The sequence below is a fragment of the Rhododendron vialii genome, chromosome 6a (genome assembly GCF_030253575.1).
Source record: "Rhododendron vialii isolate Sample 1 chromosome 6a, ASM3025357v1".
Lineage (NCBI taxonomy): Eukaryota > Viridiplantae > Streptophyta > Magnoliopsida > Ericales > Ericaceae > Rhododendron > Rhododendron vialii.
This window is the reverse complement of record NC_080562.1, coordinates 20,701,396-20,713,016: the sequence shown is the minus strand read 5'-3', so window position 1 is coordinate 20,713,016 and position 11,621 is coordinate 20,701,396. Positions and strand designations below refer to the sequence as shown.

At 45.7% G+C, this 11,621-nt stretch overlaps 1 protein-coding gene across 1 annotated transcript; it reads right to left on the bottom strand.

Annotated features, from left to right (window-relative positions):
• Window positions 1-372: 372 nt before the first annotated feature.
• Window positions 373-2,019, bottom strand: LOC131328472 (uncharacterized). The gene is made up of 3 exons (XM_058361414.1): window positions 1,577-2,019; window positions 1,122-1,480; window positions 373-1,028 (listed from the first exon to the last, which is right to left on the bottom strand). The coding sequence occupies exons 1-3, from the start codon at window positions 2,017-2,019 to the stop codon at window positions 373-375; spliced, it is 1,458 nt and encodes a 485-aa protein (XP_058217397.1).
• Window positions 2,020-11,621: the final 9,602 nt, after the last annotated feature.

Sequence of the window (11,621 nt, the reverse complement as noted above, 5' to 3'; positions counted from 1 at the left end):
GCCGCGCCTTCTGACGACGGGCTTGGCGTCTTTCTTTATGTTGAGAGAGTGACTGATAAAGTTGGGGTCGAACCCCGGCATCTCGTTAGGGGTCCAAGCAAAAACTTCTATGTTATTCTTGAGGAATTGGAACATTTCTTCTCGTTCGGCGTCACTGATGGAAGAGCCAAGTAAGAAGAAACGAGAGCCATCCTCGTTGATGGGCATTTGGACGTGGTCCTTTTGTGCTTTGTCCTCAGCCTTTTCGCCGATGTTGTCAATAATTGCCATGTTTGGGACCTCAACCCATTGAACTTGCTTGGCTTTGGTGGATTTGTGGACAGCTGAAACGTAACACTTCTTGGAGGCGACCTGATCGCCGTATAGGTCTTCCTATCTTCCATTTGCGCCAATGAACCGGACGACCTGGTGGTAAGTGGAAGCGATTGCTTGCATGCCGTGTAGCCAGGTTCGGTCGAGAATTGCGTTATATGGGCTTGGCACGTTGATGACAATGAATTCAATGCTCAATGTTTTCAAGCCGACAGTGACTGGTAGGAAGATTTGACCGAGTGGCCAAACAGGTGCTCCGTTGAATCCGATGAGAGGTACTTCGGCGTGTTGCAATGCCGATTCTAGTAGATCAAGTTTTTTTAATAGATCATAGTACATGACCTCTGCCGAGCTTCCCTGATCGATGAGGACGCGCTTGACATCATGGACTCCAATTTGGACAGTCAGAACGAGGGCATCGGAGTGTGGGGTTTGCACAAGCTCGAGGTCACACTCGGTGAAAGTTATTGTCCACTTAGGCAATTCTTCTGGACGTGGACGTTTGGATCCAGGTCCTACCGCGAGTACCTGTTTGGAAGTGGAGGTGCGATCAAGGTCAGCACGAAGTCTTGTTTCAGATTCCTTTGTCACGTGGCCGTGGACAACGTGTATCGTTGGCCGCGGCTCATTTGGGTTGGGATTTCCGGCAGGTTGACGGGTGGGTGTTTTGGTTCGATCAATGTACTGGTAGAGATGGCCTTGGGCCGCCAAACGCTCTAGCAGAGCCTTGTACAGAGCTCATGCTGTTGTGTAATGGCCGAGCTTGTTATGACACAAGCACTTTTTCCTTGGGTTCTGATCTTCTTTGCCAGTGTCTGTGCCGAGCTTCCCTTTTGGCCACTCGAACCATGGTTGCCTCATTATCCCTTTTAGGAAAGACCAGATGGGCTCTTTGAAGTACGTGGTTTCAGCCACGTAGTCGTGCACCTTCGACAGACATTTCTTTCCTTCCCTGATGTTGTTGACGTGTTTCTTTTGCTGGGACTGTTGGGTTATGATTGGCGCTGGCAACGGGGACGTGATCGTTGGAAGTAGGGTAGTTGGGTTCGGTATTCCCTGAGCCGCTCGATCCGCGTAAAATTCTTCAAGAGCGCAGAATTGCTCTACGATGCGCATCAACTCGCCCATGCCATGGGGTGAGCGGATAGCAAGTTCGTCCAGAATCTTGCTGCCAGTTTCCAAGCCATTTTTAAAGGTTCGTGCAGCCCAGTACTCGTCGATTCCAGGGACTTCGTTGAACAATTGTCAGTATCGTTTGGCATACTGTCTGAGTGTTTCAGATGGGAGCTTCCTCATTTGGGATAATGACTCAGGCTCCTTAGCGATCTTGTTGCTTGTGGTAAAGTGAGTGTTGAAGGCGCGTTCAAGGTCGACCAAGTTCCATATGGATCCAGCGAGCAATTTGTTGAACCACTGGAGTCCAAAGGAGCCAAGGCTGGACGGGAATGCCTTGCATTTGATTTTGTCTTTTGTGGTGCATTGTTCAATTGTTTGACGAAAGTGAATCAGGTGAGTGTAAGCTTCACAAGTGGTTGGGTCAAACTTTGTGAACTTTGGCAAGTGGACGTTGGATTCGGCGGTTGTGTTGATTATGTGGGATGTGAAGGGCAAGACGCCGAGATCTTTTAGCTGCCGCTCAAAGCCTGGGCGCGGCGGTTTGCCAAGCCCATCACCGCGACCGCTTTGAGTCCCTTTCTTTGGACTCATTTTCTAAGGGTTTCTCCCGATCTTGTTGCCGAAGTTTATTTCTCAAATCTGTGGTCGTTCGGTGGGGTCCTTCGATGGACTTCTCTCATTCACGACGAGTTTTGGGGTCGTCGTTTGGCCCTTCAATGCGTATGCCCTTCCCACTTCTTCGAGACCGATTTTCATTTTCTAGGTTTTCTGGTGGGATTTCCCCGAGACGTTCGGAGACATGGCGCTTGGTCTCTATGGAATCTAGGCTACGGTGGGAAACTGTTGTGTGAGAGAACTCCGCGCGACCAGTCGAGTATGTGCTCGTGAATGACTCGGTATCCCTTATGTTGGTTCGATCATGGTGGCTCTTTGAGCGATGTGTTCCAGATGTTATAGGCCACTTTTAAAGGATTATCTCCCTTGCATCGCCCGTGTCTGGTGTGAAACCAAGGGGATCCTTGACGAAGCCACTGTGGCCTGTTTCGTGAGGACGTTCCAGTGGTGGTGGTTGGGGTGGTGGAGGTGGTGTTTGCCTCCGTCGCCTCCTGCCTCCAGCAGATCTAGATGTGGCAGGAGAGGTGTCTTGCTGCATTTGATGTTTCATTTGGGCCACCTCCACCCTCAGAGCTGCCAGCTCGTTGTCTCTCTCAGCGTCGCGACACTATAACAAGTAGATGTAGGCCGTCGTCACGTCGTCCGCTGCCGGGGAGAGTCCGGAGCTAGGGGGACTGAAATGGACATGTGCCTCTCCAAGAACGGTGGAAGAATCGTGTTTCCACTGGCGTCTTTTGCCCCTGAGATAGTGACATGCATCCATCAGATCTCCGCCCATAGTGGTTGAAACTGTGGTCGTTTTTAGGAGGAGGAAGGTGGATTGAAGGAGATTGGAGCCGTTTGAATCAGAAGTTTGGGTTCACGTCGGGTTCACCAATTGTGTGGCCCATGACCTCCGATCTGAGTCCTTCCTCCGCTGATTTAGTGGTTGCCTAGCCTCCTCGACCTGACCTGCAACACAAAGCACGACTAAAGACCACACCGGAGGAGCCTCGGAATGGCCCTCCGGCGCGAGGATGAGAATGGTGCAGAGAAAAAGAAAGAGAGTATGGATAGTCTGTACCTCTCAAGGTTGTCATCCTTTGGTGTTTATAGAATCTCCCTAGTTTGGTCTCCAAGTACGAACGTGTGCTTTGCACGAGCTGAGTGACACCATCATGACATCACTAGATAGATCTGATAACCATTTTGGCGTGAGCTAGCATCTCTCATGTGCGCTCTTTGTTATACTTTGGTGTAACCACTCCAGCGCGTGGGAGTGCATGTGACTGGTCGATCCCCTTATTTGGCCGAGCCTAACAGCTGACCCATGAAAAGAACCCATCGATGGAGCTACATTCCCAAATGTGGCCGAGCCTGAATATCTCCCACCTGGTGCTGGGTGCAAGGTATAGGTCACCGCGTGGCCTCGGCGCGAAACGAATCATCTCGACCGCAGGTGGCCTAACCCAGAAGATATCTTGCTGGGTTGGGTGACAGTTCAGAGGCAACGTAGTTCATTCCCGAACCTTAGTTGTAGCTGAACGTAAAACTCCATGCGGCCATCATTCTTGATCTTGGCCTCGGTCCAAGCGCACTTGTCAGTGGGCTCGAACCGTTTGGTTTGGTCTACTACATAGTGTATCTTGAAAAGGCCCTGCGAGATATTAGCATCAAGATCTAGACTAATTATTCCATAGAATTCATCGAGCATTGTTGTATAATACAAGTTGATCAGATGTCAAGAACTACATGATAGGACAACATGGGATTATTCTCCAGGTAAGTCGAAGTGCTGGTAAGTTGCCTCCAAACATGATGACACCTAAGTTATCATAAAAATATGTGTTCCCAAAAAATGAGTACATGTAATTCAAAAAAGGAAATACTATAAGACAAAATCTCTCCCCATCATGCTTTTACAATGTTCTGAGTAATCTGATTTTTTGCTCCCGTACAGTACTAAGCAAATTCTATGAATGACCAATTCAGCTCCTCATGAAAATGATATCGTGAGAGGCTTCACCTAAACGCACTACAACTCCGTAGAGCATTTGCCGCGCTGCAGGGAAACCCAAAAATAAACCAACATAAAATAACGAGGCAGGCAGCATCAATTTTACTTCCAGAAAGGAGCCAAGCCAACCTACCTCAGCTAAAGCCATTTAAGTTACGTGTTCAAGATCGAAATGGTCGGCTCATCAAACCAAGGGAAACACGTGGCCACATGTTTGACTATCCACGATTACTCACCTATAACCACTCTAAATTTGGTTCTTTTAATCGTTTTATATCCTCCTCTCCGATTTTTTTTCTCCTATATAAAAAGAAAGGGTTTTCCGGAGGACAATTTTGAATTTGGGACAATTTTGCCCTTTAATTTTGGGCATTTTACATATTGCCCAGGCCAATGGGATGTCCTTTTTTCTCCCATTTTCCCAATTTACCCCCCTCCCCTCAATTCTGCGATGATAATTTGGCTGCTCCACAGATGCAGTGGGTTACCTGGCTTGATCTGGGGGTTCCGCGGGATGCGTGGTGCATCCAATCCATCCGTTTGGGGTCCCCCCCCCCCCCCTTCATGTACCTTCTCACTGCAACATCAGTCTCTGGTTCTTTGCAAGCTCTCCTTCTCCGTGCTCCGAGGTAAGTATTTCGCCCTTGTTCTCCCCCTGCCTCCCCGAGCATGCACACACACGCCTGTCTCTCTTCTACTGTGAGTTTTGTGTTTCTTGGGTTCTGTGTTGTTTTCCCAGTTTGTGTTTGTGGTTTTTTTTTAAAGGCCTCGATGTTGTTTTCCGTTCGTTGGGTGTCGTTGGGGCGATGCAATAACGGGGGTTTTTTTGGCCTGTGCGCTCTGCTCTGTGATTATCTTATCTTAACTGCAGATGTCTGATCTCTTTTATTGCTTGGTGCTTCTGTGACTTCTGACTATGGAGACTGTGGTTTGGTGCTAGAGATTTTCCCCTTTTCTTAGTAAGTAAAACTTTGTATATTGAGCCATGGAATAACGGAGTATTTTTTAGGTCTGTGCGCTCTGCTCTATGATAATGGTATCTCTTAACTGCAAATGTCTGTTGCCTTTTTATTGTTTAGTGCTTTTGTGATTTCTGACTATGGAGGTTGTGTTTTACTGCTAGAGATCTTCTCCTTTTTTTGGTCAGTAAAGCTCTGCATTTTTTGGTGGTTCAACGATGTGAATTTTTCGAATATTTTGGTTCTTTGTGCTATGTGATCACATTATGTTTTTTTGGGTTGGGTCTGCTTTTCGGCGTTTGTTGTGTTTTGGTGTTTGCTGATTCTGATGCTGTCTGTAGAATGGTGGTCCATGCTCCATTCCTCCGCTGGGATATTATTTGGAACCCTTCTGTCATATCTAATAGAAGGGCACTTTATTATCTGGAAATTGCTCGAGGTGAATAGGTGGTTGCTGCTCTTCAAGTACGTGGTGACAACAATCGATTGGTTTACAAGCCGTTTGCCCAGTTTCTTGAGGACTATCAGGGTCTTTTGAATTTAGGTGATGTCACTGTGTGGAGTTATGGTTTCCAGTTGAATGCATAGTTAGATGATATTGTGTACCATTCATTTGTGCGGTATAGTGAATATCAACATTCAGATGCGCACTGTATGTTATGCTTCCCTTTTTTCCCTGCCGTTTTACAAAGAATATCAAGATTCAGAATCCAGGACCTTTACGCTGCTGAACGTGTTTTCTTTTGCAAGAAATTGAAACTTGGCTTAGGCATGTCTTCAAAATACTCGCGCTTGAACAGATGGTTGTCAAAATGGCATATCGTACTTGGATTGTACCAATTCAGGATCTGCGCCTGAATGTCGATGCCTTCAACCAATTGGCTACTTCGCTCTATGTGCAGTTTCTTAATCACATCATGGTTGTGATGTTACCTACCGTTGAATTCCGAGTGATAGTCTTTGATGGTCGCTACGACACTGATAGAATCTATGACTGGTTCTAGGCCAGTCATTAAGGGGTTATTCAGTACATTTTATGATCCTATGTCTCGCTCCATATCTTCTGTGCATGCTTTTTTGAAGGCTAACAGTTGTATCTAACTTGTTTCTATTACTATGTGCCGTCGAACTTTCTCTTTTGCCTCCTTTAAAACTTGAACATAGGCCTTGTTGATACTTTATTGTAGATATACAGTTTGTAGTCGTTGCTCACTATGTATGTGTGTATCCAATATTAAGTTGCTGCCTTTTACCATGGCCTTTGTGTATGCCTTTGTTTTACCTCCCTAAATACAAAGACGTGCCATGTGCATTTTGTGATCATAAGCAGTACATTGTTTAAATCATGACTATCTATGTATGTAGGGAGGTATTCCCAGAGAGGCAAAAAATAATACCCAAACACGTGGTACGTAGGACCATGGTTTGATTAAGACAGGATAAGTCACCGTGCAATACGGTGGTCAGCAATGATGACCGGCAACATGAGAAGTTGTTGGATCAAGAGATTAATATAGGTGCAGTGACATGAGAAGTTACTGGTCCAAAGTAGTCTGTTTAGTAACGAGAAGGCCAAACAAAAGGAGAGCTCCTGAGAAGATATTGGTCCAAGTAGTTGATAAAGGACCAGTTACATATGAAGTGACTGGTCTAGGCAGACTGTTCGGCCATGAGATAGCCGAACGAGGGAAGAACTCCAATCAAGTGTTGGAGCAGAATACTCTAGAAGGTTCCAAGACAGTGGTGTTCCATAAAGGGATGGGATCTTGAGAATGTAGGATCTGGGGAAGAAACCCAACGGGAATAGGATGTTCGGCCAGTTATAGAAAATAGTCCTAAAAGGACTAAGGTAATGAACTGATAAGGGAACGAGAATCCAAGATATCATGGGTTTCTTATATGAGATAGGAATCCTAGGGCAACAGGGATACTTGGGCAGCAAGCATCTATGATTCTATAAATACAAGGTAAACCTAGTGTAAAAAGTACGCAATACGAGGCATTTATACTGTTTTCCTATTGATAATTAGGGTTTTTCTGCTAGTACGTGATACTAACTTAGGCATCGAAGGGCCTTTGCCACGAGAGGCAAAGGTGCGCTCACCCCTTGTTTGTTTTGCAGATTAGGGTTCCAACGACGAACTAGGGTTCCGGTGAAGAGGTACGAGTAGCCGTTACCAATTAGTGCTGTCTTAAGCACCAATTGTTTTCATCCCCCTACAATTGGCGCTGTCTATGGGGAACGATAGAGTTCTCTTAAAAATACGACCATGGTGGAAGAAAATCAAACAACACCACTCAATCCAAAGAATCTGCTAGATGGAGGAGGGAACAAATCTCCACCAGGGGCTCCGAGAAAGCCCGAAGGCGGACATAGGAGGACCACGAGTAGGGGCCACCACCTTACAGGTCATAACAACTCCAGGAGTAGGGAGGGAAGGACAGCCTCAAGGTCCACAAGAAGGAGTAATTCTCACCGAAGGGAAGAGTCGGTTGCACACTTAAAAAGTGTGCACTACAGCGAAGATGTCCTCGATAAAAAAGAGACAGGAAATCGAGGAGTATGCTCGTTTGATCAAGAAACAAGAGCACGAGATCCGGGAGTTAGAGAGGATCCTAGAACACCTGGAGGACTCTGGACTTTCACGAAGAAATTCCAGGGGAGACGGGTATGCTATGGTGAAATACAGAAAGACCCTTTCACGAGGAAGAATGAGCAAAAGCAGAAGTCCCGCCCCAAGGCGACATAGGGCTTCTCCATGAGAAATGAGGACCAGGAGTAAGAGCCGAACACCGAAACGGCGAGGGGCTTCTTCAAGAAGAAGAAGGAGTAGGGGCCGAAGTTCTACCCCTGAGGAGGAAGGGACCAAAAAACACCATAGGAACAGGTACGAGAGACCTGATTCCGATTGGAAAAAAACTAGACCCAACAAGTCAAAGGGACAAGAAGATGAAACCATGACTGCACGAGAAGCAGCACGGAAAGCACTCAAGAATATTGCATCCTCCCCTTTCGCAAAAAAGTTACAAGAGGCTAGGTTGCCAAGCAAAGTGAAACACGAAACGTTCATCCTCTACGAGACAGATGCTGATCTCATGGCACATATACAGCACTACCAGCAGGCAATGTTTATGCATGAAGGGGATGATGCGATTATGTGCAAGATGTTCCCTTCGAGTTTAGGAAAGGTAGCTTTGTCTTGGTTCCATAAGTTGGATCCACGTTCCATCCGAACATGGGTGCAATTGGCCGAAGAATTCATTGCTCGGTTCTTGATGAGCAGAAGAGCACCAAAAACTTTGAGAGCCTTCCTTTATGAAACAAGGAGAGGATGAGCCGATCAGGAACCATGCGAAGAAGTAGTGGGAGACTTTCAACAAGATTGAAGGTTACAGTAAGGAGTACGCAATAGCCATATTCAAGACCGGATTGCCTATTCAGGGGGAGCTGCATAAATCATTGAACATGAGTCCAGTAGGAACACTGGCAAAGTTAATGGAACGGATAGAGCAGCATGCCAGGAATGACGATGACATACTTCGAAAAGACGGCAAGGTGGTTGCAGAGCAAGTCAAGGCGCCTGCGAAGAAAGCAGATAAGCCAAAGCCCAAAACCTACCGAGAGAGGAAAGACTTTGGACAGGCTAAAAAAGAGCCATACAAAGATAAACAAGCTTCTGATCCCAAATCTTTCTTTTTTATTACCATGGTTTGGAAAGAGCCCATTTATAGGATTCTTTATCGAATAAAGAATCAGCCTTATTTCAAATGGCCCCCAACTCTAGGTGGAGATAAAAATACAAAACGCGCTACGAATCAACACTGCAGCTACCACAAGGATTGGGGCCATATGACTGAAGACTGTGAGATGTTTAAAAGGCACCTTGACGATCTGGTCTCTCGAGGCTATCTCAAGGAATTCATTCAGGAGGACCCCAAAGATAAGGGGCAAGTCATGGAGATGGATTACAAGCAGAATCCTAAAGGGGTAATCCATATGATACATGGATTGGCCACGCCTTATACGAGGAATGAGCTTAGACTACTCCAAAGACAAGTCAAACATGACCAGCATGTTATGCGGTTAGGAAAAAAGAGAGGGTGAGAAAACAACACATGCAACGAAGGCATAGTTTTTACAAACGAGGATATGGGAGAAGTTCAAGTGCCCCATAACGATGCTCTAGTCATAACCGTACAAATTGGGGAGTACGACATTGAAAGGATCCTGGTGGATTCAGGGAGTTGTACAGAGGTTCTCTATTATGACGCCTTCAAGAAGTTGGGACTAGCGCAGATAGATTTAGAGCAATCAATGACACCTTTGGTTGGGTTTGGTGCAAGAGCAGTGTGGCCCCTTGGAAAAGTGACACTACCTATTCCGGCGGGGTCAGTAGTACTAAGGACTAACTTTCTGGTTGTAGATGTTTCTTCCTCCTATAACGCTATTATAGGGAGGACCTAGTTACATAAGATGAGAGCAGTTTCCTCGACTTATCACCAGATGGTAAAATTTTCGGGATCCAATGGGATTGAAAAGATCAAGGGTAACCAGAAGGTGGCTCAACAGTGCTTGATTTGCATCGTCAAGAAAATCCAAAAGGCCCACCAGGTTCACACAGTAGAAGTACTAGATCAACCCACTGTTGAGGATGTCGGGAAAAGACCAACATAAAAAGTGGTTGAAGGCCTAAAAAAATACAGATCAACGAGACTGATCCTGAAAGGTATTTTCTGTTGGGGAATCACTACCGGCCGAGAAAGAAGTCGAATTGATGGGTTTCTTAAAAAAACATGTTGATGTGTTTGCATGGGTACCAGAGGAGATACCCGGAGTAGATGCAGATGTAATCTGCCACCATTTAAACGTACATCCTCAACATAAGCCTGTGATTCAGAAAAAGCGAAAGGCAGCCGTACAGCATGTTGATGCTGTTATCGAAGAAGTCGATCGTTTGCTATAAGCTAAAGCAATATGAGAGGTTTACTATCCAGAGTGGCTATCCAACACTGTAGTAGTAAAAAAGAAGAATGGAAAATGGCGTATCTGTGTAGATTTCACAGACTTAAACAAGGCATGTCCAAAAGATAGCTTCCCTCTTCCCAGGATTGACCAATTGATTGATGCAACTGCTGGATCTGAGCGGATGAGTTTTCTCGATGCATATCGAGGATATCATCAGATTGCTATGTTTGGGCCTGATCAGGAGAATACCTCTTTCATTACACCACGAGGGTTGTACTGTTATAGTGTCATGCCCTTTGGACTGAGGAACGCAGCGGCAACATATCAAAGACTGGCAACCATCATGTTCAAAAAACTCTTAGGCAAAACTATGGAGGTTTATATAGACGATATGGTAGTGAAAAGTAAGACCAGACAAGGACACATGGCAGATTTAAAGGAGGCTTTTGAAATCCTGAGGAAGTACAAACTAAAACTCAACGCCTCGAAGTGTGCGTTTGGAGTTGGTTTTGGGAAATTCTTGGGCCACCTCGTAACCATAAGAGGGATTGAGGTGAACCCTGATCAAATAACGGCCCTACAGAGTCTACAGAGCCCAAGGACAATGAAAGAGGTCCAAAGATTAACTGGAATGGTAGCGGCCCTCAATAGATTCATTAGCCGGTCAACTGACAAATGCAAACCTTTCTTTCAATTGTTAAAGAAAAAGGAAGGATTTGAATGGGGAGCAAAGTGCGAGCAGGCCTTCTAGGACCTGAAGAAGTATTTGGCTAAGGCCCCACTCTTGTCAACTCCAGAGCCAGGTGAGTCTTTAGTTTTGTATCTAGCTATTTCTGAACATGCTGTAAGTGCAGTGTTGTTAAGGGATAAGGGATCCGAGCAAATCCATGTCTACTATTTGAGCAAAACAGGGCTAGATGCAGAAACGAGATATCTGCCACTCGAGAAATTGGTCCTAGCGTTAAGGACAACAACTAGAAAATTGCCACATTATTTCCAGAGCCATAGGGTTGTGGTGTATACTGAGTTCCCGTTGAAATCACTACTACGAAAAGCAGACTTCTCGGGAAGAATTTCAACTTGGTCTGTAGAGTTAAGCCAATATGACATTGATTATCAGCCGTGCACAACAATCAAAGACCAAGTGTTGGCTGACTTTGTGGCAAAGTTCTCACCGGCAATAGCACCCTTGCCTCCTACGAGAAAGGAGCAGGTAACTGGATCACCATCTAAGAAGGAGAAAGCACGAGCCGAACAGAATCCCCATGAATGAAAGCTATTTGTTGACGGATCAGCATGTAATACTGGTTTAGGAATTGGGGTTGTACTTTTTCCACCTGAAGGAGTAATGTTGGAGCTATCTGTTCGGCTTGGTTTCAGTGCATCGAATAACGTAGCAAAGTACAAGGCACTCTTAGCTGGATTAAGAAGTGCAAAAACCCTGAAGGTAACACAAGTTAGGGTATATTATGATTCACAACTTGTGGTGAATCAACTATCCGAAGAGTATGAAGCCCGGAGTGAGAAGATGGCAGCCTACGTGGAAGCAGCCAAAGATCTGCTTGATACTTTCGAAAAGGTATACGTCAAGCAAATAAGCTCTGGACAGAACGCCCATGTAGATTCACTAGCCTGGCTGGCTGCAGCTGTACCAATA

What these genes read in the sequence shown, in the direction of transcription:
- LOC131328472 (XM_058361414.1), bottom strand. Translation starts at nt 2,019, where the DNA reads ATGAGTCCAAAGAAAGGGACTCAAAGCGGTCGCGGTGATGGGCTTGGC. An exon ending in CCATCTGAAACACTCAGACA is followed by an intron (nt 1,481 to 1,576) that starts GTATGCCAAACG and finishes GGAAACTGGCAG; the next exon opens with CAAGATTCTGGACGAACTTG. An exon ending in GAAGCTCGGCACAGACACTG is followed by an intron (nt 1,029 to 1,121) that starts GCAAAGAAGATC and finishes AGGCTCTGCTAG; the next exon opens with AGCGTTTGGCGGCCCAAGGC.